Raw genomic sequence first — 26,277 nt, 5'->3', positions numbered from 1 at the left:
TAATAATGAGCGATGACATTCTTGGACAAACTAATGGCCATTGTTATAATTTTTCTAGATTGTATAGATGATGATGATATATGAAATAACGTTTAAAATCTAGTTTTGTGCAATTAAATTGTACTTTTATATTCGTGACAACAGCACCGCGAAATGTAGCGTTATCCTAAACATTTAAAATAAAAATATTGCCACTCCCACATGGTTTTTAGGTATACTTTATGAAGAAAAAAAAAGTACAACTACAACAGAGGAATATACATCAATTGAGGGAGATTAAGTGGTAGTGTAACATTACACAACTCCAGCAGTACGGTTTGCGGTCACGTGACACCCGACTCAAACTGCCTGTTAGGACTCCACCTCCATAAACGGAAGAGGCCCTGAGCAGCCTTTAGTGGGCAACAAGTCATTCATACTTTATGACTGAAGTAAAGGCGATATTTAAATAATACATTAAAGTAACTACCTTATATGACCAAGTAAGTAACTTTCTTTTGTATAACCGTAAGTTTTTATTTTAAAATCTACTGATGTTTTTTGTTGAACAGGTTTGCTATGTGGGCCTTCCTATTCCCTCCCCCTATAAGCAAGCAGCAGCAGCTGTGTCGTCCATGTGTTGAGCTGAAACCCCAGCCCCCAACCCTTCTCTCACAATCTTTTTCCTTAGGTGTCCCATTCGAGTCTAGACTTATTCTCAGCACATTTTAAACCACTTTGTCCTTTACAGAATTTAATAACAGGCGAGTTATGACTAAGCTTTGATTCGAAACACCTACAGGTGACTAAGAAACAAGTCTGAAAATGCTGCTGCACTGCAGAGACAAAAAAAACAACTTATCTATAATTAGTAATGCATAAAAGAATAATCCAGTGGTATTAAAAAATGTGATTCGGTTGTTTCTGCAGTTTAAGAAGCACATTAACCAATTTCCACACCTGCCATTTGAAGCCATTTTAATATTTACAGATATAAATCCTGGAAATTTAAAACACAAGCACCTAGAACAACCTATCACCCCCCACAAGAATCGCTTTCCTGGAATACAGCAATACCTTGAGATCATTTCCATAAAGGTGTTCGCTTCAACACTTGAAGCAAAATCATTCAAAGATTTTCATTTTTTGAGACCAAGCATTTTGCTTTCTCAGTGTCAAACCATGTAATTAAAATTTTCACTTTCAGAAAGAGGAAGGAGAAAAAAAAGTATATATATATATATGCCTGGTTGTGTGGTACTTAGACAATTGTGCAGACTAGAGACAGATACCTGAACGAATGGAATGGGGAAAATTTATCAGTAATCCAACTTATGTGCATTCTCGTAAAATTACAGAGACTGGGACAGCAGTTCTGAGAAGTCATTTTAATTTATTCTGACATGCTAAAAGGGAATAAATTACACTTTTATAGAATGTCCAGCAGTAAAGTATTTAAAGCTGGTTCTGAGGGACAGTTTGGAGGGAAGGAAACAACAAAAAGAGAACGCCAAGTTACTTGTGTGCATTTGTCGTGGCTAAAGGGAAACAAAAGGAAATCAAAATGCTCTTGCCTCACAAGACCCAAACCTTTATAGAAAAGAAACCCTCCAACATTTTCTTTGCATTAAAAAAAAAGAAGAAAAGAATTGAGCAAATGAGCGCTACCAAACAGCAGCGAAAAATTGTTGCAGAGAGAAAGTCCCAGAGATATTTTACAAGGAGGTTCTGCTTCACCACAGGAAGAAGCAAAAAAGAAAAAAAAAGAAAAAAAAATCCTTTCCCCAAAATGATCAATTCAATACAGGGAAAGACAACTATAAAACTGAAAAAGTATATATTTCTTTGATAAAAAAAAAAAAAGAAAGAAAATGCATATAAAAATGGTAATGAGAAGGGTGGAGTGAGCACGTGTTTCTCTCATAAACAGAACATTGAGCCTATTTTAGCAATTAATCATACGAATGGTTACTTTCTCAATCAATATGAACATTTTCTGAAGAGAAAAAAACCCCAGATCATCGATGCATACAATTTTCATCTAAGCAATTAACATACAGGTTTAGTTCAGAGTGATGCCTAATTTGTAATGAATATGATTCTGTGGAGTTTATTCTTTTATTTTTTTAGACTTCAGAATACCAAGTACAATATAGTTAATGCAGCGCTCTAAAGAGAAACCTAGTAGTCACTAGAATGTTTTTTTTAATCTTCACATTAGAAGCTCTCTAGCACATATCAGCAGGCAGAATCGTAATTACCTTTTCTGAAAAGAAAAACAAAACCCAATGTTTGCCTTTTTAATCATTTGGATACATTTGAAACAAAACAAAAAAACAGATTTGTTTCACTTTTCTTGAGGAAAGGAGGAAAAAAAAAATAATTGTGTCTCGATGTCTCCATTCTGACAGAAGAGTGTCTGGGTTCGTGCCACACTCAGGTGACGAGAGGACGATGAGAAGAGAAAGGGGGCCAAAATTGCTCTGATGGGCAACCAAGAATTCAGTAAGGACCCCCAACAGCTTTCCTGAAGGAGAAAACTCGGGAAAATATTGGCATGTGCACAATGATATCCCCATTTTCTACAGTTTTCCATTTCAAAGAAGGAGGGGGCGAAAAGTCTCAAGGGACAGGACAATAGAAAAGGCTACAGCTTCCAACTCCAAGCCTGCTCTCTGCGTGGATATAGTATATACATACCAATATATAGATATATGCGGAGCATCTTATCTATATATACCGATTACATATATAGTATATGGAACAAAAGTTCTTTAACAGGAAAAAGGTTGCCCACAGTGCCTGGCAGGTTCTGTTGAATTTGATCCTAGATGCCGGGGTGTGATTGGAAGGCAAATCCTGCTACGACCGCTCTGCTTCATTACATTGTCTTAATGCTTAGAAACCTGCAAGACAGGGAGACAGATAGATATAGAGGAGAGAGTTAAAAGTTAGTGGCACAGAGCTGAATGGGGTTGAGCTATTGTAATCAATGCGGCCAAACCAGTCAAAGCATTATTCAATCCTGGAAGAGAGAAAGTGCAAAGTCATCAGTCCCTCTCTGCAGTAAAGTCGAGACTTGCTGCAGAGGATCTCAGAAAAACATTTATGTCAAACTCACAGGAGCTCAAAGTGGATAAACTCTCATTACAACAGCCTGACTTACTATTTACTCCACATGAAGTCTGAAGGACTGCATAATGGTAGTCGGGGTGTGCTGAGGGTGTTTGACATGGCTGTGTTACTTGTTCATATGCTACTATAGCAGACTGACTCAACCACATCAGCTGCTGCAAGATCGGCCACTGCACAGTTAAATAAAACCAGCTCAGAGCAAAGCAGCTGTCCTTTCAAGAATCATTCATGTCAAGAGCTAAACGTAAAGAGGGGGCATGACAAGACTCACAAAACATGCTAGAAGCCTTCATGTTTTTAATGTTATTTAATTGACTGTGGTGTTTTAATATGAACTAGCATATGGTTTGTCTTAAAGCACAAGTCAAAACTGTTGCATAGTATTTTTTCCTTAAAACTGCAGCGGGGAAAAAAACGGTTTTAAATCGCTGGTGTTTCATACATAACCAGTTACCTTTATTTGACCAATCACATCAACACACGGGTGGACTTGCCTTTAATAATCTGCTTTTGTTGTTGTTGCCTTTAATGATTTTTGCTTCTAAAAGATTAATCAGCATCATTACTATGCTGTGAAGCAGGATAGTCTCAAGAGAAGACCGATTATCCTAGTATATTTCTGTTTATATGAAAAATCAAGTACATTTAGCAAATTAGCAGATGAATTATGAATGATCTATTTAACATTGTTGTGAACTATATATGCCTTTCTCCACTGACTTGTTCAAAGCGTTTCTAAGGAATATTTTTAGAAGGCAGCTGTCTGACGTACAGATGTGTAAACAGGAACATGCTTTGTAACATTAGCAACATATTAGCCATTTGACAATGTATATAAAATGCATTACCATTCCAATACATCGACTTGCAGACAAGCCTGTATGATAGTGAAGGCAGGGATCATTTGTATATTTATGGGTAGTATATACTTAATGAAGCAAAGGTGGTGCTACATTAAAACTATTTTAAGATTTTTTTATTTTTTTAACAGGAAAAATGTTTACATGTTATTTTGGTGATCAAAGAGGTATAAAGGGATAACTTTACTACAAGGGGGACTTAAAAAGCAGTACAAAATAAGAGTAACTGAAAATCAAATTAAAATGCACCTATTGGAATCAATTATATAATTAATACGATACTGAGGTGTTAAAGAACAAATGACGAAAAAACACCAACAAAAATCACTATACTGAATAATTTTTATAACTTTAAAAAGTTAATTTTGCATCTTATCGACTATCGGGTTTTTTTTTTTGGAAATTTGAAACCGGCTCTAAAATGGAACTAGCTCTTGATACCCAATGCTACATTGGAGCACTTTGATTTCCGTTGCACGCATGTGATATTTACCTTTTTCAATTTAGGGTTAACTATCCCTTTAAGCTCATGTGAATTGAACTGCCTGAGAATAACATTGGTACAGATTTAAAAGGTAATTGATCATTTAAAAGTGTGATTGCCAACCTCACAAGGAGTTTTAAATTATGTACATATACAAAACCAAACAAAAACAAAAACAGATCTTTGATTTAAGCTGAAGTGTTTCCAGCGCAGCACTCTCAACTGTGATCTGCTTCTAAAAATCAATGTGCTTTTGCCTAAGGGAAACGGAGCACAAAATCAAACAGGATAATATGGACAGGGGGTACACTACAGTACACTATAGCTGCAACATTATTCTAGTGAAAACTAAATTGGTCATGCTTAGAAAATATACACTAGGTTCCTTGTTTATACAAAGAACAAAAAAAATACTAAAATGAAGAAAAAAAAAGAAAAAAAAACATCGAGACCACTGTGTCATAAAACTAACCCACAATGGAAAAATTATCTAAACTAGTTAACAAGTAACCTGACTGTTGGGTTTGAGCTGCTAACAGTTGAGTGCTTGCATTTAGCTACCACAGCCTTGACATTTCTATGGGACACTAATGGAACATTGACAAGGGAAAGAGAAAATAAAATTAAATGCTTGACAAGTTAGCATTTATCGACAGTGAGGAAGTATGCTGACAAAGCGCTCCGGACAAATCACACAATAACACAGCAGCACAAAGTCCGGGTCTCCGTTGTTGCAGAACTAACAAAGTTGTGACGGTAACCAAGAAACCAACAATCCCCTTCAAATAAAGTTATTTCAAGCGCAAACAGTCCTGAGAAATACCACTTAAATTCTTGGCTGTGGCTATTCAATGAAGGGATCTTAACATCAGTACATTTCTGAGCGGTGTAAATCTTTGAACAGATAGTGTTATCACAATCAATAATGGTAAATGTTACAAATCATATTTCTAAGCAGGGTACATTGCACACACTGGCTTTTAAAGGGGGATGGTGTTCAATCAAACTAAGACTGTGTTCAAACTAAAACTGTGCACAAAGGATTAGGCCAATACCACTTTATCAGCAAAGCTATTTTTAGAGCAGGCACTTTTAACAGCAGTTGTACTACACCTTAATTCAGGACGAACCTTAAGTGTAAAACAGACTTCCTGCTTTTCACTATGCATTTATGAAACAAACACCACAACGTGAACCATGGGACTGAAAAGAAAGACTTTAAAAGCCATGTATAACAACTGAGGAAATGAATCACAAAGCTCAACAGGGGAAAAAAGCTGCCAGCATGATGCAGCTTTAAATAATGTCACAAATATAAATCTATATATCTTCCACCATATAGTTAAGACTGATTTATGTTCATTATCAGCATAAGAAAATTTGGCAAATATTAAAACTGATAAATAATGGATTTCTCCTTCAGCTGAGACCCCTCAGATGCACACTGTTTGCCATGATGGTTTTTAATTGCTTTAAATATAATTGGAATTCGAAAAGGAAAATATAGTTAAGTGTAACAAAGTCTGCACAAGCCTGACATACAGGCTACATGAAATTATAACCCAAAATATATATATTTTTTGTAGAATTAAGTTGAAACATTGAAGTACATTTCAAGTTTTTGTAATGAGGTTCAAATTATATAAAAATGTGGGTTTAGATATTCAAAAATTAAGGATTATCACATTGGCCAACATTTTCATTTCATAGCACATCCATAACATTTCGGACTAAATGCTATCTTAAATCCTAATGTTTAAAACCATTGAGATGTACTATTAACAGTGAGACACTCTAATGCATTATGCAGCCCAAATCCGAATACCACTGTAGTCCAACTTTAAAAGGGCACTAAAAGGACACTGCAGAGGAAGAGGAGTGAAAGCAGCTTTTCCACTTAACTGTGCCCTTCTAAGTGTCAAGCCTACTCTCGGCATTAGATGCACAACCGATTTAGACTACATTAAAGCCTACACCATCTGACCAGGAATACTTATTAATGTAGTGTAAAACAGACTCATTATACACATACACTCATTAACATCCCTCATCAACATTTCTACCTTAGGAAACGTCAAAGGCTGCCCAAGGAAAAAAATAGAAGCAAAAAAAAAACTCCAGGTCTATATGCCTAGAAAAGGCATGTATTTTGCTGGAAAGTAGATTCACAACTAGAAATCACAAAAACATCACTGTCGATTAATCACAGATATAAGAGCACACCATTACAGTTCCCTTAACACCAAACATATAGAATAGTACAGTAAGTCAAAGAAGAAATGTGAAAACGACACAGTCTTGGTTAGTCTGTGGTTAGAAATCACTCCCACATATCCATGTTTATACTGAAGAGATAATTACAATCAAGACTAACAAGTGTTAGATCCAGGAATAATGATTGGGAGAAATTTGTCAAATAGAGCATCCCATTTGGAAAGGGGTTAATTCAAGGGATGGTTATCTGACATTCACAGAAAAGATTATGAAGCCAACCCTTCGTCCCAGAGAAGAAGACATTTTTTGGTACAAAGTTAGTAGTCAAATTTCCCAAGGACGTCTTTGCTTTTGCAAAACATACCAATTGATTTTTTTTTTCCTCGAGTGGGGTGAATCCTTGAACTAACACCATTTCATGTTTCATGAATCTTTTGGGAGCGAATGTTCCAAATCCACTTTTTTTTCTTTTTTTTTACACAAATGTAAGCAATTGGTGTCTCTGTTTTTGCACTGAAAACGTCGCTTGGCTGTTTGCTACTAACCTTTCATGTTACTCTTGGGTTTGTCAGTTTGCTTGCCTGTAGGGGTTTGTGCCTGTTGCCCCTGTCCCCCTGAGGAGGCCGCTTGCTGTGCTGCTTTCTGCTTCAGCATGGTCCAGTCAAATGTGTAGTCATACTGGTGGTTCAGAGTCCTGGAAGAAATCAAGCAGGAGTGAGTACACCCCTACAAACCATCCAAAGGACTCCAATCAACTTCCTTTGCTGTTGTGACCTCAGCCTCTACTGGTAACAAATATGTGGAAAGCAACTTGTGACTAGGCTGTGTCCTGGTGTTTCTGGCCCAGTTAGAATTGTTGAGGTAATGTAGGAAAGATCAGGCACCTGAAAAGAATGCGGAAAAGCTGACGCAGGTACATGTAGTCAGGTGCCTCTTCAAACCGCAACCCACGACAGTAGTTCAGGTACATGGCAAACTCTGCTGGGAACCCCTGGAGAAAGAGGCAAACTCATGTTACAAAAGCACAAAATTACAAAACTACTGAAGACCATAAAGGTTGTCTGTAGTGTTGTAGTCAAGACCACCTAAACCGAGACCAAGACAAGACCAAGACTTTGAAGGGCCGAGACCGAGTCAAGACCAAGACCAGTGCAAGTCCCCGCACTTATGATAAAATGTGGAATATGCATATGTTTGGCACTTCTCTTGTATGTTGGGGTGTGTAAGTGTACCATAAGAGAAGTTGATCAAATTATGAAAAGTAGGGCTGCACGATTAATCGAAATCGAACCGCAATCGCGATTTGGCTTGTGTGTGATTATGAAAGCTCAAAGGCTGCGATTTTAATTAAATAAAAAATGCCCAGTGTGTTAGCGAAGAGCGGATCTGTGATAAACGCTGCTCCATCTTAAAGACTGCAAGTTTGAGTCGCTTATAACGTGCGTTTGAAAAAGCAACACGAGTCAAACATCTTCACAAACTAGTGAAGCGTTCATAAACCTGTTCAACAAAAGACAACGTTTAATAACATGTTTTACCTCACTTTATATCGTCAGGCGAGTGTTTGTGAGCTGATGTGGCTTCTCATCAGAGTGAGGCAGACGATGCGTTATTTTATAGCATTCTATCTCAATTAGCACTGCATTATAATACACTTTATTATTATGAAAATACCCTTGACGGCTTGAAGAACTCAAATACACCATATTTTGCTGCAGTCGTGTTTATTGTCGTCATGTTTAATCAAAGCGTCTCTATCTTCTGTTTACACCGCGTTAGCTTCACATCATGGATTTCCTGAAAACTAACGTCAATTACTTCTCTGAGGCAAATGTGGCGGTTTCCGCTCGAGGGCGCCTTCTGGCTCTCAGTATGAATTAAAAACTTTTGAGTAATCAAAAATAAGAAAATAATGCTTAATACATTTTAAAACTTAGTAAACTTTAAAAATTATAAATTTGTTGGACAATCCATGTTTTTCTTCAAGGTACAGGAGTTTTTCCCCCACAGTGGATGCACAAGAGGTTCATATTTCATATTAAAGACAGACTTTAAGAATAACTCCTTAGGCTTAGACCTTTCTAATGTTTTTTGGTCATAGGCTGTCTGCATATTAATAGGTAACCCAGCAGTTTTTTATTCTTTTGTAAAATAAGTTTTCTGTAAAATATTACAAAAATAATAATAATTATTAGTATTATATTGTTATATTCATTCTGACATACTCTTTTATTTGTAATTATGAAAATGTTATTGTAATGGTAATATTTCTTATTTAAAAAAAATATTTTTAGCAGTAATAATAATCATAATTATTATTAGTCACATTAATATAAAGACACAAAATGTTATATACACACTTTTCATGTGTAAAAAATTATAATAACAATAATCGCAATCGCAATTTTACCCAGAATAATCGCAATTATATATTTTCACCAAATCGTGCAGCCCTAATCAAAAGGCTTTGCAGCTTTGTGGGAATGAATCTTTTTCTTCTATAAGAAAATAACACTTATCTTTTCTTTAATGGGAGACACTGAAGACGACGTGTCCATATTGTTTACAGTCTATGGTGGACATGGTGACACCAAACTGACACTGACAGAGGCCGTGTTTGTTTTGTGAAAAGAAAGAAGCTCACTCCGATTTTAAAATTTACAAGTTCCCTAATCTAAATGCTAATCTCGATTAGGTAATAATCTCAGACACAGTCCATTATGTCTTAAATGAATGTGAATAACAGGAGGTGGAATATGTATCATACAGATATGCATTAGTATGCTGCATACTTAAGCATAATTTTATATATGTACATATTTTTCATTTATAATTTGAAAATGTTATTGTGCAGATTTATTGTACAATAGCAAGGAAAAGAAACCCTGTACTTGCATTTTATTTTAATGAACTAGTTTGATTTTAAAAAAATCTCAGGGTTTTTCCTGGGTCAAAAATGGTCTGTGGTGGTGGCTGACAGACCTGGTCTCTCTCACACACGCACACACACGCGCACACACAGTAAAAGTAGCCTGACCATGTGATCGAGCGTAATACTGACAATAAACTTAAAAACTGCAACGAAACTGTATTTTTTGCTTATGTTGATCTCATTATGTATGATCTCTTATATTGATGTTTCTTTTCTTCCAACAGGTTGAATTGTTTTGGTATAGAATCATATCAATATTAGAAATAGCATTAACAGTTAACAAATAGCCAAATTTTCTGCCATATACAATTTAATAAAATGATCAGCTAGCTAGGTAACAAATAACTTTGTTCTGTTTTCACCTCACTCCAGTCTAAACTAAATGATTTTAGACTATTTATTTTACTACACATTCAACATACATAAGCTGAAATACTGTGGAAAGTTAAAAATGATAATTCTTACTCTCCACTCTTGCTAAATTGAGGAAGCACACTTGTGTTCTCATTTCTGAGGTGTTCTGAGTAAATGATTAAACTGATTCGTTCAGTTCAGTGTTGAACAGATCAGTTCTTACTACTGTCATTAAAATAATTCGGCTCAAATGAGTCATTTGGTCGTGAATCGGACATTAGCAGACAGTTTGTCACACAGAAAAACACTTCATAACTGGATAAAATTTGTTTCCTGTTTATTTAAAGTATGATTTATGTCAGCTGTTTAGCTGGTCAGAGGAGATCAACGTTTTTTGAGCACAATTCACACCAAGCGGTAATTCAAAACCGTTGTCCGAATCCGCAACGTTCAACATGAATTCGGTCTTCTGAACTTTTGATTTAGATTAATATGTGAAATATGAGAGAGAGCTAAGAAGGTGCTTATATTTAAGACAGAAAGAGTGCGCGCGGGATGGAGTTCTCTGCGCTTTATATGCCCTTAGCTGTGGTCTTGATACAAAATCCCGAGTCATCTTCCCCCGAAACAGAGACGAGACCGAGTAAAAATGTGGTCGATACAGAGACGAGACCAAGACCTTTAAAAAGTGGTCTCAAGACCAAGACCGATCTCGAGTACTACAACACCAGTTGTCTGAGATTACAATCATGTAAAACAGAAAACCCTGGGAGTAATACACATAGGATCAGAGCTTCATACAAAGAACTAAATGTTTGATTTGAAGATTTTGTACAAAGGTTAATATACAGTTTTCAGTCTGACAAGAACAAACAGTTTTTTTAAAATCATACTCATTGTCAGGATTCAATGTTCTGGAGGTAACTAACTTGCATACTATTAGAGTTTCAGAAAGGTATCACCACTTTAAAACTGAGCAAATGTTTGTAGTGTGTATGCCACAAGCAAAGTATGAGTAGACCTTTGAAAAAGCCTTGCAGTGTGGATGTAGAAATTAACATACCTTACACAACACCTCGACGGGGGTCGACATCTTTTTCTCACTAATCTTCTCATACTTCTGTTTCTTTGTGGCAGCCTGTGAACAAAAAATTAAATGTTGTACACTATGATCTGGTATTGACTGTTCATCAGTGTGTAATCCCACAGCACTGGGGACCATAAATAACCCAGCTGAAAGATTTACAGTACTTTTTTAGGCACCACCTGTTGGCCTGTTTCATACTGCCTAGCAATTTATAGTTTATTCTTTTAAGGTTTTTCCCTGTACAGTAAAAAAAGATGGATCCAATAGCAATATTCAGTCACATTAACCTCACATTCACCTGCTCAAATTACAAACAGGATTTCTAAACGTCCATATTTAACAGGTCCTTTTTCAAACCATACACCGCAGAAAAGTCACTGAAATGCTTTTAAAAAAGTAATCAACTTAAAAGGCATGCTATGTGATCCAATCTAAAATCCAGCTATTATTAATGAAAACTTGCATTCTTTCCTGCTTACCTTCAGTCCCTGCCATGGCAGACTGGTTCTGTTGAAGTACATCAGCACGTATCCTAGTGACTCCATGTCATCTCGACGACTGTTAAGCCGAAATAAGATTAAGTCAAGCCAAAGGGCTTTTTAAGCATGTCTGAGGGCAGTTCATTTAAAAAATAAAAACAACTTAATGTTTTAAATGCAAAGGGGTAATTGTGATTGAGTAAAGCAACCCTAAATTACCTTGCTGACTACTGACATACCAATCCTTCAGTAAAGGGCAAGCAAGCAGGGCCTATCAATCACTTAAGATCTCAAAACATCACGATCACAAATTAAAGCTGCTGCAAATTATTGCAAAAGACTTCAGTTAAGGGCTCAGGTAAGTTGTTTTTTTTTTTTCAAAGAAATTAACTAATACATTAAAATATAAAACAGTTCAATAAATCTTTATAATATTAAGATTACAGTTTACTGCATTTGATTAATGCAGCCTTTGTGGGCGTTGGGTTCAAAAGTTCTGTAGATTTCACATTTTTACAATATAATAGATTATCAATTAATAATACTGTTAGACAAAAAAAACTGACAAATTTGACAAATGTAGCAAATAAGCATAATGAGCAAAATGTATAAAATTACAGGTGTTCTAAAAAATATTGATATGTCGATATGCATCAATACTGAAATATGAGACGATCCAATGCTCCTTTTTTGCTCTATTGATACACCAATACCAGCTGCACGTCCTCACACCCTTCTCTCTGACGATGAATTGAGACACACTTGCATCCTCTCACGCACTCATCTCATTTGGTCCAGTTGAATAGCAATGGGGTTGGCCTGAATTTCGGCATGGGGTTGCATGTTGAGCATAATTTCTCATTCACACAGGTTTTGCGTGCCCACCACTTATCTATCCTCACATAAAACCACCTCAAACAGCTTGGGACTACCAAACTGACAATTCAAAAATCTTTTTGTGGATTATTGCTTTTAAATGTTTAATACATATAAAATTGTCGAAATATGCAACTTGCTGAGTATGCGGGTAAATAGTCAGTTTTGGAACAAATATTTGGCATGTAAACGCATGGGAAGCAACAGTACATTGAGCCGGTGCATACGTTTTTAAAGTGACTGCAGCCTAATACGCCTGCTTATATCCATCACGTTAATCAAAGAACAAATGACAGAAAAATCACTCGCTGCTATTGACTGAAAAACTTCTGTAATTTTATTTGCAAGTTTCAGTATAGTTTTATTAACTCCAGTGTTATTTTACATTTGATTACTTTCTTCTCTGTTGTAGGCCTGTCTGAATACTACTGTTCATCCCAACTGTGAAACTTAAAGCTACGTTTATTTCATGCGTCTCTTATATTGTATTTATTTCGGATATTGTTTACGATGTTGATTTTTTTTTTATTACTGGCTATTTAGATCACATTTGTAAATTTAGTTAAACAATGCAAATAAAGCCTCCCTGTTCTGTTTAAGCTATTACAACAAAATTACATTAACAAATTACCTATATGGTGGGGTATATATGGAAGTTTTCCAGTATTCCAACAACACTAACTGACAAATGTAGGATAAAAAAAAGGAAGTTTAGGCAGGAGCACTCACCTCTGCTCGATGCCCAAGTGTGCGTTGATGCTGGCATAGCGAGCTGTGCCTGTGAGATTTTTGTCTTCTCTGTAGGGTATATGCTGTCGTGTCCTGTTGTCTCGGTATTTCTTGGCCAGACCAAAGTCAATGAGGAACAACTATATAAATAAAGTAAACAGAGAAGCACAAAACACTGATGTTTAATTTTTAGAACTGAATAAAAAAAAGGACAATCACTGATTCTGCAAAATCATTGAATTTTCTTCCAACTTCCTTCTGTGTGCTGTCTGACCTATTACCTGTACCTCAGAACAAAAACATGACATCCAGTGGCTGTAGTTAACGAAGCAATGGGGTCAGAGTCTATAACGCAAATGCAGCTTACTCTGAAAGGGGAAACACCCTTTATCCAAGCAACAATGTAAAAGTCAGCTCTAAGAGCCTGCCATTGACTGAAATATTCTCATTAGTAGAAAGCCAGTCAGATCCAGTGTCCCACACACACCTACAGGCAGCAGTCCCAGCAAGAGCGACTCACCCAACCAGTTTCTCACTGAGGTAGCAGCCATATTGTAAAATATGCACTCAGCTGTGACAGTTTGCTTGGCTCACCTAGGGTTTGAAACGCATTTCCTCGTCAAGACAATTAGTTACGCCAACCAAGCAATTCCACTTAGACCTTTCTATTAGAGGTCAAGACAGGAGAAACGAGGTACACAACTAGGCTTACTAGAAATCCAAAATACATCAATTTACATCTTGTTCAACAACTTCCTTTTTTAAAGTATAAAAACGATATTCGAGAAAACACAGTGAAGCAAGGACACATGAAAGATCCTCAGCGATGGAAAACTATTTAGACTGAACAATGTATCAATAACACATGATGCTTAAAGGAGGAAGCATTAAATAAGTGTTGTTGTTTTTTTGGCCAAAATCATTTAAACATTTTCAAATTATGTAAGATCCTTCTCCTCCGAAATAGCCAAGTAATTGTACTCTGGACTATCACTGTTAACACCCACACAAACATTTAATATTTTGCTATTTTAACTGCCTGTCGGTGCTCTTGAAGATGCCTACAAATAGCTGTGATCTTTAACTTTAGGCTCTGAGAAGAAATGTTATATTCTATTTTATTGAGCTGAACTTAACGTTCAAATAAGCATCAGCACATATCTCAGGAAAAAGAAAACATGCAACAATTTAAGCAACAGTTTAAAAAGCAAGCATTTAAAATGTCAACCCTGTCAATACCAGGCTACAATTTTCACATGGATTGTTGTGCAAATGGTTGCAAGCTAGGCAACATTCTGACAGCATAGTCCAATGTTAGATGGCTGGATCAGGAAAGCAAGCCTCAGTGTCACAAAGCACTGCTAATAAACTGAAAGATGTATTCTGCAACAAGAACAAGCACCCAATGCAGTGAAACTAGGCCAATCAAATTCCTTCAAATCTTTGATAAATCACAATAAGAGCACTGGGCACGGTCTATCTCCAACAAATTTACACATCGAAAACAGTAAATTCACTAACACCAAATACAACGTTAGCACTGAAAATCAAGGATAAAGAAAAGTAAAGTAAAAAGTACCATGTTATGACAGATAATAATTTTAGAAATGACTAGGGCTGAGCCCAATCATCCTTTTTTTCCCTCTAAGTGACAAGTCCATCACCTGCTTTTGCAGATATCCCTTCAGTCCAAATTAGGAGTTTAAGGCTCTAATTCTGTTTAGCATGTGTGTCTGGTTTAATGCCAACAAACGTTTGCTACTGCAATGGTTATTGTTAAAAAAAAAAAATGGGATAAATAACTCCAAAAGGAAATAAATAATAAAATCAGAACAAATTTGGGCGATTAGGAGGTGGTTGTGGTTTCAGACCTGGTTTAATCCTGAGAAAGATGGATCCTGAGAAGAACTAACAGCCAAGCTTCTTTTCCTCTTCCCCACTGGAGATTCTAAACACTGAACAGACAATAGAGGGTGCAGTGCATCAAACAGTATTGCTGACAACCGCACACGGCCAGCGCAGACAGGCAACACCAAGGCTCAGAAAAAGAACGCGAGGAGGAGCAGAGGGAGGGGAAGAGAAAGCCTAAGGCAATCCTTCATCCACCAGCAAGCTTCCTAACTTAAACTCAGAGGAGGCTCTGCTAATGGCAGACGTCTTTCCATAAGCCCAGGCTCAGATACCAGCAATGTTTTTTTATTTTTTATTTCAGACCATATAAATGCAAGGCCGGCTTGCCTCATCGGTTCTTGAGCTGCAGAGGCAAACTGTACATGGCACCTCTGGCCGCCCAACCCAGTATTCTACATGTAAATCTATACCAATTGTCCCCAAGCCTGATTCTCTTTTTTGACTTTGCCAAGACTTTATCCATAAACATTCGGCAGCATTTAACGCTAGCTGTGCCATACAGTGATAACAGCTAAGCCCACCTTAGCAAAAGGCGAACAAGACAAATGGCACAACTAGGGTTAAGAAGGGCAAACTCTAAAGGCCATTCACTACAATGGGCACTTGTTTTAAAAATTAGGCATGAGAAGCTTTGAGAACAAATGCAACCAATCAAAACAGCCCCACCCCTTTAAACTCCTGTGAAGGATAAATATTGCATTTCATGTTTAACAGATCATTGGACCACCTACAGTAAGGAAGAGGCTAGAATACTTTGGCATGTGGAGAGGCCAAATCAGGTAAGGATAAAAAAAAATAAATGCGTGCAGTTTGAGGTGCATGACTTAACCTGCGTGTTAATGCAAAAAAAAAAAAAAAAAAGTTTAGTTACAAAAGACAAGATGGGACAGTTTCGGAAGTGGAAGTGACATTGGAGATTTCAATAGAGCAGCCCAGGGTAAAGCAACAAAACAAGCCATTAGTTTACAATGGTGCCGAGCTGAGTACGGTTATCCGCAATGTGATAGGAGAGTGGGGAGTGTGTGAGGAGACTATTTTAAACTTGCTGCAAAGCATAATTCTTTTATATGCCGGAATATTTGGATCAGAACTAAAGTAAATCTAGGAAAATATTACTGCATGAAACATTAACAATTCTCTTGAACACTTCCATTTTTAGACTTACTCTTGGGTTGAATTGATGTCACATGTTGGCCTGCAGCATTCTTGGTCAAGACATGTCCACAGGCTTAACTTTTTCCCAACATATATTTGAAAAGTTTTACTGTGCCCTGGATCAACAGTGGCTATGATCGTATGATTGATATAAGTGGAGAGCAGTGGATAATCAGAGTTTATAGGCCTTTTGATTCCTCACCAAAGGACAGCGGGGGTTTGCAAAGCAATAGCTAAATCAGATCTTCACGTCGGCTGAGTACACTGTACTTCTTAACTATGATTCTTTTACCAGTGTGGATGTCGACAGCTACACATCCAAAAGCAGAGCGTGTGCATCCAGAGTTTTAGTAAAAAAGGTGACAATTTCATGAGTATGTATAAAAATAAAAGCTTGAGGCTGGCATTCACACAGACACACAATGGTAAACATTTATTCCAGACAGCACTGCCAAAAATGGTAATACAGGCTTCACTGAAGTACCAAAAGTACCAGAATTTGTAGTGGAAACTGATCTGAACTGTTAAGACGACCATCAGAGCTGGAAGGTCATTGTTTTATTTTGCAGATGATGCTTTAACTTTGCCAAATGTTGCCTGTCTGCAAGGGCTCAAAAATTAAGAGTTATCTGAAACAAAATACAAACCAGGCAACTTCTGTACATTTGAATAGAGAAAAATAAAACTGTGCAAAGCACTTCAAAGGCTCTCAGTCGAAGGGAGAAATAAAAAATAAATAAAAAACAACAACAACCACAAGTCACATATCATGCACAAGTTCCATTTGAGGAGTGAAAGACATACAATCCATGTCCACAGATGTCCACAGCCCAACCGTCAGGTGATTCTCAAACCATCAATAAGTTAAGCTGTAAACACTGTGTCTAAGGACTCACTGCGGTTTTATCTGATCCTGAAATTTCCCACCAAATATTCTTTAGACAACCCAGCCATCCCGAATCAGCAAAGCGACAAACCTAACTATCACAGGCTCTCAAGCCAGTGTTCATCCATGAGAATGTAACAGGAAACCTTAATGACCTGCAGTTTTATTTGCAGTCAATCCTCCATGTCACTTAAATCAGAATGTCTTTATCTAAACAAGAATATGGAGAAAGTTTACCTTATTACAGTGACGGCCAATACCCATTAAAAAGTTGTCTGGCTTGATATCTCTGTGGATGAAATTTTTTGTGTGCACATATTCGATTCTGCTGATCATCTGTGAAAGCAAAACGACCAGGTTAAGATCATGCCACAAAACCACTCAATGTTTGTTATAATAACCCAAATAACCAGTTAACCAGTCATTACCTGATCTGCAAGCATTAGGACAGTTTTCATTGTGAATCTGCGGGAACAGAAGTTAAAGAGATCCTCCAGACTTGGCCCCAGCAGGTCCATCACTAGGACATTATAGTCCTTTTCTTGGCCATACCACCTGAAAAACAGAATCACATAGATGAACACCAACAGATGACACAAGATTGCATGATAATTATTAAAAAAGCAATCAAATTATGTAAAGCTATGCTTCTCTCAAAAAGAGCTAATCCTTTTATCAATTCCATGTTGCATGACACATAAAAATTAATATAGCTGACTAAGTTATATTGAGACAATAAAGCATGAATCTTATCAGTTAAGGAAGTGCCAGAGTTATGCAGCACACCCTGTGGACAATGGCATCTAATATATCCAGCTTGGTGACATGACTGTGTAGCGACCACAGTAACAACTATATAACACGTTACACTAGTTAACAAATCCCTTTAGACACACTTCTAGCATGGATGAGCCACTCAGGACACAAAAAAGTTGAGTATTAGGGCAGTGCTGAATCTTGGACAGAATCAACCAAATGCCTCTTAAAATATTAGTAAAGCTTTGACAACCAGGACTCAGACACAGCTCAGCAGGTGGAGGTTCAAAAGAGTCGCGCATTTAGTGAACACATTGCTACAGCAGTCGCCAAGCAACCATCATGCTAGAGAGTCTCATAAACAAAGAGGTATTGTGGAGACACAAGGTGCAGCAGTAGACTAGTTTCATTTTGACCATCTATGCCAGCAAAGCAACATCTACCATTTCATAGTGACAATACAAAATGAACTTTGATCCACAGAATCCTAATCCTAGAGATGCTTTTCTAGGGGCCTGTCTATACCTGGTTACTTCATGCATTTTTACTGATCAGACAGCTATCTGATTTGTTAAAACTGTTGCATATGCACTTGACCACATAAACGAGTCTCTGCAAAACGATTATAAATCCGATCTCAAAATTCCCATGCTATATGCAAATTTATAGGTGTTCAGGTAAACGAAAGCAGATAGGAGCAGCATTTTATTTATTGTCAGCTAATTACAAGATTAAAGGCTGCAGTATGAGAGAAGGCAGCATCAGCACTGGTAAGATCATTTAGTCTCTACTTTTAATGAAGATAATTGTTTTTGAGCATCTGCGACTTACTTTCAGTTTCATTTGCAGCAGTTGGCTTGCTGAAGAGATTCTTAGCTATTCATCTGCGCCGATGCATGTTGCAGTAGCACTGTCAAATCTGGCTATAACATGTTGTATAGCCTATATCACGCTCTCACACGCTTATTTTAAAGGTCCCATGGCATGGCATTTTAATTTTATGAGTTTTCAACATTAATACGAGTTCCCCTAGCCTGAATATGGTCCACAAGTGGCAAAAATTTGTGATCGGTGTAAACAGAGTTCTAGCTGTCTTTCTCTGCCGATTTAAAAAATGAGAGCCCAGATGAGCTGATCTTGAATTCTACTGTTATGATGTCATACCAGGAAAGGTTTCCTCCCCTTCCTCTGCTTTGCCCACCCAGAAAATTAGTAGAGTGGATTCAGTTTATCACTTGCGATGTCAGCACAGGCTTTACCATATAGATTCGACAGCACCGCCACAAACAGTGAGTAACAGTGTTCATTAATGGCTGATCTGTGATTTCTGAGATGTAGCTAATCATTCAAGTTCACACAGACTTTCTTTCTTAATCGTTTAATACTGTCAGTCCCGCCCCTGGCCGTCTTGATGCATCAGTGAATCAAGCCAGTGACTAAAACGTTCAACTTCACGTCATTTCTGTTAGTAGCACGACAAATTTGTTTATAATGTTCGGATCTGTCAATCACATGTATATCTGCAGTGCACACTTGCCCAAACTGCCGTTATAATGAATGACGCTGTTAAACTGCTCAACAGAAGCTCTTACTGTATTCATGTCGTGTATTTGCAGTTAGCCTGTGGCAAAATCATTTTGAGAGAAATAACGTTGCAAAGTTCACTCGTGTTTATTCAGAGCTCTCAGATACAAACAAAATAAACTCACGCTCTCAACAACTCGGTACAATAACAGTTCCTCTCAGCAATCTTTCCCCAACTCCGTCTCTCTCCGTCTCCAGTGAGTGCTCCTACTGCCGCTCGCGCCTCACTAAACCACCCCCACCCTCCGCACGTAATTTCAATGCAAAGATGTCAGCCAATCACAACAGTGGGTGTTTTCACTTAAGTCTCACAGCAGACACGCCCCTTGAAACAGAGCATTCCAGCCAGAGGGCTAATATCAGTATAGAAAAAAATGCCTTTTATTTCTAAGTTATGACTTTTTTATGTAAAAACCATACTAACAATATAATTACACCTCAAGAAACATTATAAAATAATTTTAAAAATCCATGCCATGGGACCTTTAATATTTTGGGACGAGTAAAATTTACATGCATTTACACTTGTCAAGTAAGGCTATGCAACATATCGAAATTACCGAAATATCGCAAATGTACATATCACAACGGCAAGCAATGTCTGAATGATTTTAATAGGCTACTTCAACATTGTTAAAAGTGTATTTTTTAGGTCGACACAGAGCAGAAAATAGGCTGGGCACACAACTGTTACTTATGGGACTTGATGTAAAAAAAAAAGTTATTAAATGCAATCATTTGCGAAAAACAATTACTTGCAGTCCCCCGCTGTCTGACACAGTACACACAAAACATGAACGAATTTGTCAAATTTGTTTTTTTAGTAAACATTTGTCAACGTTTGAGACAAATGTTTGCTAAAAAACTGCTGGTCACTTTCAGAAGTTGTAGTGATGCTTTCTTTTCCCAGAAAGAATGTGAAAAACGAATAGATTCATTCTAAGTTTTTAAATAATTGTTTTTATATAAATTAAATAGATTTTACACACTAATAGCAATATCGTATCGCATATCGCATATCACATTTTTCTTCCAATATCGCAGTTAAGTCTGGAATGCGACTCAGGCAATCTTCTGAAGCCTAGCAGATCTAAATCCCTTTCAGATGCTTTTCGAAGGGCATTTACACCTGATCAGTTCACAATCGGATAGCTATTCGATCAGAGAAAACGCATGAAGTGACCAGGTGTAAACAAGCCCTAGGATGCAATTGCACCCATGCTAAACGCTCATATAAAATCAATGAATATGTATGTATTTTTCTTAGTGACACCTATAATACAAAAGCAAAAATAATGAAGATTAGGAAAGTTGTCCCATAACTTAAAAAGAAAAATCCAGTAATGTACATGACATAGTCATGTTTAACAAGTATTACTGTTATTCACAGTGGTTAAAGTACATACCAACAGTAATCTCTTGCTTACGGAAACTACAAGCCTCTCTGTGGGACACTCATTTCCTCTTTTCAAAGCAAAACTAAGGGGAAACTTAAAACAGTAGTCCGCCCGAACATTTTAACTTCAAACACAAGGCAGTTTATTAATCACAGAGGTGTTGGTATAAAAGTATGTGTTTAAATAAAGCGCAGACACTTTCTTGTGATTGAGCTTACATAAAAGACTTTGAAGAGCACACAAAGCTCTTTTCTTTCATTAGCAAAGGCAGTGAGTGGTTTCAGGGAGTGTGGGGGAGGGAGATCTTGTATGGCAGGTTTTCCCAAGATCTAGTAACCAGTGACTGAAACCAGTACTTTTACACATCCTTTCTGCTGGAAACTTTTCATTAAAAACTACTTTAAGCAAAAATAGCACAAAAATAAAGATGAGAAACCTACAACTAGTAATTATAAATAACCTGAAAGCAATAGAGTAAATAGAGGGGAGTTTAATATTCTATGAATTTTTGGGTTGTTGTAACTAATGGCTGTCTCTATGGTCCTTAAAAGTGTGGTAAATCCATAAAAGCATTAGGGGTTACCTAACTCTTAAGTGCACAGGGTTAACTAGCTATGGAGTTCCAATTTCTAATCAGCCAAGCTGCTGTCAGCATGAGATGCCATAGAAATGGACACCCTGAATGCAATCTGTAATGGCAGTTCATTGATGGAAAAGGCATGGCATTAATATTTACTAATATTACATATGGAAACCTTCTGTCAACTAGATTGGTTTACTAAATGATATATTCCGTTCTACAATGAAATGAGAAACTAATGATTAACAAAAACCATGGCTGGTGAAGCATTTATGACAACTTTAGGAAAAGAAACCAGTTAACAAACAAGTTGATATGAAATGTTTCTAAAAATTAAAGTGGTTACATTTTCCATTGTTCAGTTAAAGTTAAATGTGAAAATCAAGTAATTTTAAGTGGAAAAAGGGTTATTAGTAAGCAATAATAAATTTGGTCATTCTTTATTCACCCTCATGTTGTTCCAAGACTTTGTATTTATTTTTTAACAAAATTGGAGCCATTTCTGCACTTCTATGGACAAGTACAACTACCATTTTTAAGCTCCAAAAAAATGTCAGAGAAGATTGTAAAACTAAATCATACAAATAGTTTAGTTTTACAGTTGTCCAAATTCTCTGAAGAGACAATCACTTTATGTGATAATCACAACAGATTGAATCTAAACTTTCCACATGTTCTTAAGATGAACAAAAGTCATATGGGCTTGGAACATGAGTGAATAAACAACAATTTATTTTTGGGTGAACGAACCGTTTAATGCAATTAGGAAATAAACAAGGGCAAAAGATTTCCCCACACAAATGTTTAATAGAAATATTCACTAAATCTATATTGTGTTTAAGGTCAAATGTTATTGGTCACGTTTGTGCATGCAGGTTGCCAGCCTTTTCCATCAACTATGACTGCAGCAAAGTTCATTTTGAATGGTTCAGAAGATTAAAAAAAAAAAACTTGAAAGCAGATTTATCTAGACTTGTATGTGGGTATGGGGTTTGGTAACCTCAAACTACCATGTCACTATTAGATAATTATATATGCCGCTAAACGCCAAATGATCAGATCTGAGTAGATTGACGAAAGATTAGGCCCCCTCAAATGTCCCAGGATAAGGGATATATATATATATATATATATATATATATATATATATATATATATATATATATATATATATATATATATACACACACACAGATTATAAAAGTCACACATATCTGCACAAGGAAACAGCTAAGAAAGTCATGACTAACTCAACCAGCAAGACTTTAACCTGTAGGGGATTTCTGCGTATGACGACATTTACCTTCAACAATAACGTGCCAATTCGAAAACGTGTCAGAATACGTGACAAACTCAAGACATTTTGTGTGAAACCAAAGCAACCACCCTGCTTCATTCAAATATACATCTAGAATCAGTTACTACTGAAAGCATCCAATCAAACATGCGCTCTTTTATACAATTATAAATGTATTCTAAAACTAATATCAGCGCCCGTATGGTTCAGTCACCTTGAGAAGAGAGTAGCAGTCGCACTAGGCCCTGAAACTTGTTTTCCCTCATCCGCCATTTTCTGATCGAGAGGGAGGACATGTTGAACAAACACAACAAAAGAGCAGCGGCCATTTCCCACTCGCTCATTACTCATTACTCAGCAACGCACAAACACACACTTTGTGATTAAATCTTATTCATTAAACTATAATAGTATACATTTTACACAACAATGTTTTTAAAAAAGACATTTCGCCAGAGTTTTCATAGAAACGCTAGTGCCAAAGACCGGGCTAGTTAGCATGACGACGCTATCGTAAGTAAAAAAACGATAAACAAAAGTATATACGCATAACTGGATGGTCTAATAAGACATGTAACGTTAACGTATTATGCGTCGAAGTAGATAATACGTAGACGGACGTGTAGGTTACTTTGTACTCGACCAGTTGCTTTCGAGCTCATGCTAGTCTTCGATTTCATGATAGTCTCACCAGATCAAACTAGTCCAGCTAACTTTACCCCTTCTAAAAGTCTGGGAAAGTCAATTCTTTAGTCTTATAATTGCACGTATAATAAGTCTTTCTGTACTCACCTGATGTGTGGGATCCCGACTCCTCCCTGGAGAATTTTATACAACTTGCTTTCATATAGGAGTTGAGGGTGTCTGGCTTTCTGTGATTCCAATTTCACAGCTACCTCCTGGAAATATTCAAAATTAAGTTAAATTATTTAGTATTTGCCTAAATATAGATGTGCAAAGTAGTGGAATTTGGTTCATTATTTGAGTGCACATTATCAATTAATCTGGGGAAACCTTCCATGTCTATTAAAATCCGCAATGATACATTAATGATTGACTTCCCACAAATATTAAAAGCTTTAAGTCATACAAAATAATGTACTCTTTCAAGACTATAAGAACTATATGTTCGGTGGACATATAAAGTGTGTCTATGTAACGTTAATCAGATGTGATGAGACCAAGCCATGACATATGTATAAACCCCTCAATCTTCTTATCCCAGTCAATCTGGACATGAATTAAATACCCATTTCATCTTTACCTCGCCATTTGTGATGTTGATTGCCAAATAAATGTCACCGAAGGATCCGGATCCAATTTTACGAACGAGCTTGTATTTTCCACCGACTATAAACTCGGCTTTAGAGCCACTGCTGCTGGCCATGTCCTAAAATCCGAGTTACTCTGAAACTGTGTGAACGGGTGAGGTTTTCAGGCTGCTCCCTCTTCTTCAGTCCAGTAGAAACAATGCTAGCTCGCCTAAAGCGGGTCTCGCTGGCAGTGTCCTTAACAACTCACAACGCCGAAAAGGAGATGATAACGGACATTGGGTTCAATATGAGTTTTGTCGCCTCGACATCTGAGTAAAAACAAGACTATTTCCCCTGAGGTTGAGGCTGTTTTTTTCTCTTGAGCAAGTCCCCGAATAGCTGACTAGCAGCTTAGCCTGAAAGGACACGGAGGAGTCGATGTCCTCGACGCTCTCTTCGAATCACCTCGTCGTGAGGGGCGATTTTTCTTCTTAAAGAAGCGCTTTCCAGCTTATTAAAACGTGCATCAAGACAACCGACGTTTTAATGTTGAAGAAATTATGTGAGTCGCTGCTTTCTCTTCAAAGCGCAACCCACTCACATCGCCATCTTGTCCGTCTCGGGATGAACAGATTCTGCTGATCTGAAGAGAGGAGCGAGACCGCGCTAAAGCGCGCCGCCGCGGGCAGGGGAGGGGTTCACGCGTGATGTCAGCGAGGCTGCGGGAATGCGCGGTGAGAAACGCGAGGGCGCGCAGGGTAATTCCAGACGTTTATTGGAAAGTCAGTGCCCTACTTATGTTCTTTTAGGGAGCTGTTTTATATTTATATTCAGGAATTGACACAGAATGTTATTAATGTTATGACACAGAAATTAATACAAATGTGGTCTTATACCATATTATGAATGCACGGCATAAATAAATCAATGTTTATTTAAGCATTTTATTAGAGACAATGATTGGGTAGGCCTTTCTTATTTTCATTTGTGGCGTTGGCAGGGCACCATAAAAATAGTTCAATATTTACACGTCTCGCGATGACTGTGCACTAACGTGCGTTGGTGACCTACGCTCCATGGTTCACTGATGCCACCTAGTGAGGTTTAAAGAGACGTGTCAATAAGTCGATGTGCTCACAATAGACGGTGCTCACCCTCATGCATGTTTGACTTTTTTTCCTCCCGGAACACAAAAAGAGATTTTAAAACATTTTAAATCCGTCACCTTTCGCTTTATTGTTGTTGCAGAAAAGAGATGGAATTAAAATAATGGTTAATCCTTAACATGACAGCGAGTAAATTATTTTGAATGAACTACACGCCTTTAGAGGATTCTCTCAATGAAGTTATTGCAACGTCATCCTTAATAATTAGGGCCCAAGCCCTGAAAGGGCGCAGAGCCCTATTGTTCTTCTAAGGATTATTATTATTATTATTATTATTATTATTATTATTATTATTATTATTATTATTATTTTAACCCGACTATTTGGGCATTTTGGGGGCCCTTCCCATGCTCGAAAACTCTTGAAACTTTGCACACGCATCAGAATGCGCGGCCATCAGGGCCGGGCTGAGGCTGGGACCCGGGCGTGGCAGGGGGGCTCGACAGCGCCCCCTAAAGTGGGGTCTGAAAACGGGGTCTATAAATGAAACACACTTTCACGTACACATATGAAACTCGGTACACATATAGAGTTCATCGGGCCGAACAACTTTCGTGCTCTAAGTTATGTGTCAGCCCAACAGGAAGTGAGCTATTATGGGTTGTTCGGAAAACGCATGCTCTGGAATTTGCGATACTCCTCCTAGACGATTCACCCGATCAGCACCAAACTCGGTCAGCATGAAGTCAAGACACTGAGGATGCTAAATTGCAAGCAACTTTTTGATACCTCGAACGGTTTGGCCGTGGCGAAGAGACAAATTTATGGCGAGAAAAGGGAAACAGGAAGTGTGTTATAACTTTTGCATACATTAATTCATTTTGATGAAACTTCAGCTGTGTGTTCGTTGTAAGAGGCCGATCACATGGATATGACTTTTGTGAGTCAAAGTTATAGCGCCACCAACTGGCAGCAGGAAGTGTGTCACTTTTGTCCAAAGTGGGGGGTTAGTTTTATCTACATTCACCAAACTCGGTATATATATTGTACATTTCGAGCCGGACAACTTTCTAATTTACAGTCATTAGCTCTGACCAACAGGAAGTCAGATAATTTGGTTGGAAGATAACAAGAAGTGGCAAAGCGAGCTCTGAGTTTTTACCTTCTCCTCAAAAGCGATTCATTCAATCTCCTCCAAACTCGGACAACATGAAGTAAATATA

General features: G+C 37.4%; 1 protein-coding gene across 4 annotated transcripts; it reads right to left on the bottom strand.

The window, feature by feature from the left end:
- Positions 1 to 202: 202 nt before the first annotated feature.
- Positions 203 to 24,606, bottom strand: csnk1a1 (casein kinase 1, alpha 1). Of its 4 annotated transcripts, none has more exons than XM_067457407.1 (11): positions 23,960 to 24,606; positions 23,488 to 23,594; positions 17,510 to 17,636; positions 17,319 to 17,417; positions 15,001 to 15,084; positions 13,130 to 13,269; positions 11,525 to 11,603; positions 11,022 to 11,096; positions 7,557 to 7,663; positions 7,218 to 7,366; positions 203 to 2,885 (listed from the first exon to the last, which is right to left on the bottom strand). In XM_067457407.1, the coding sequence occupies exons 1-11, from the start codon at positions 24,080 to 24,082 to the stop codon at positions 2,878 to 2,880; spliced, it is 1,098 nt and encodes a 365-aa protein (XP_067313508.1). In that variant the 5' UTR covers positions 24,083 to 24,606; the 3' UTR covers positions 203 to 2,877. The 4 variants fall into 4 exon arrangements, with proteins under 4 accessions (XP_067313508.1, XP_067313510.1, XP_067313512.1 ...); XM_067457409.1 differs by having other exon boundaries at positions 7,254 to 7,366; positions 23,960 to 24,605; XM_067457411.1 differs by lacking the exon at positions 15,001 to 15,084 and having other exon boundaries at positions 23,960 to 24,601.
- Between the last annotated feature and the right edge of the window lie 1,671 nt (positions 24,607 to 26,277).

This window comes from Pseudorasbora parva, chromosome 11 (assembly GCF_024679245.1).
Source record: "Pseudorasbora parva isolate DD20220531a chromosome 11, ASM2467924v1, whole genome shotgun sequence".
Taxonomy (NCBI): Eukaryota; Metazoa; Chordata; class Actinopteri; order Cypriniformes; family Gobionidae; genus Pseudorasbora; species Pseudorasbora parva.
This window is presented reverse-complemented; position numbering and strand designations above follow the sequence as displayed.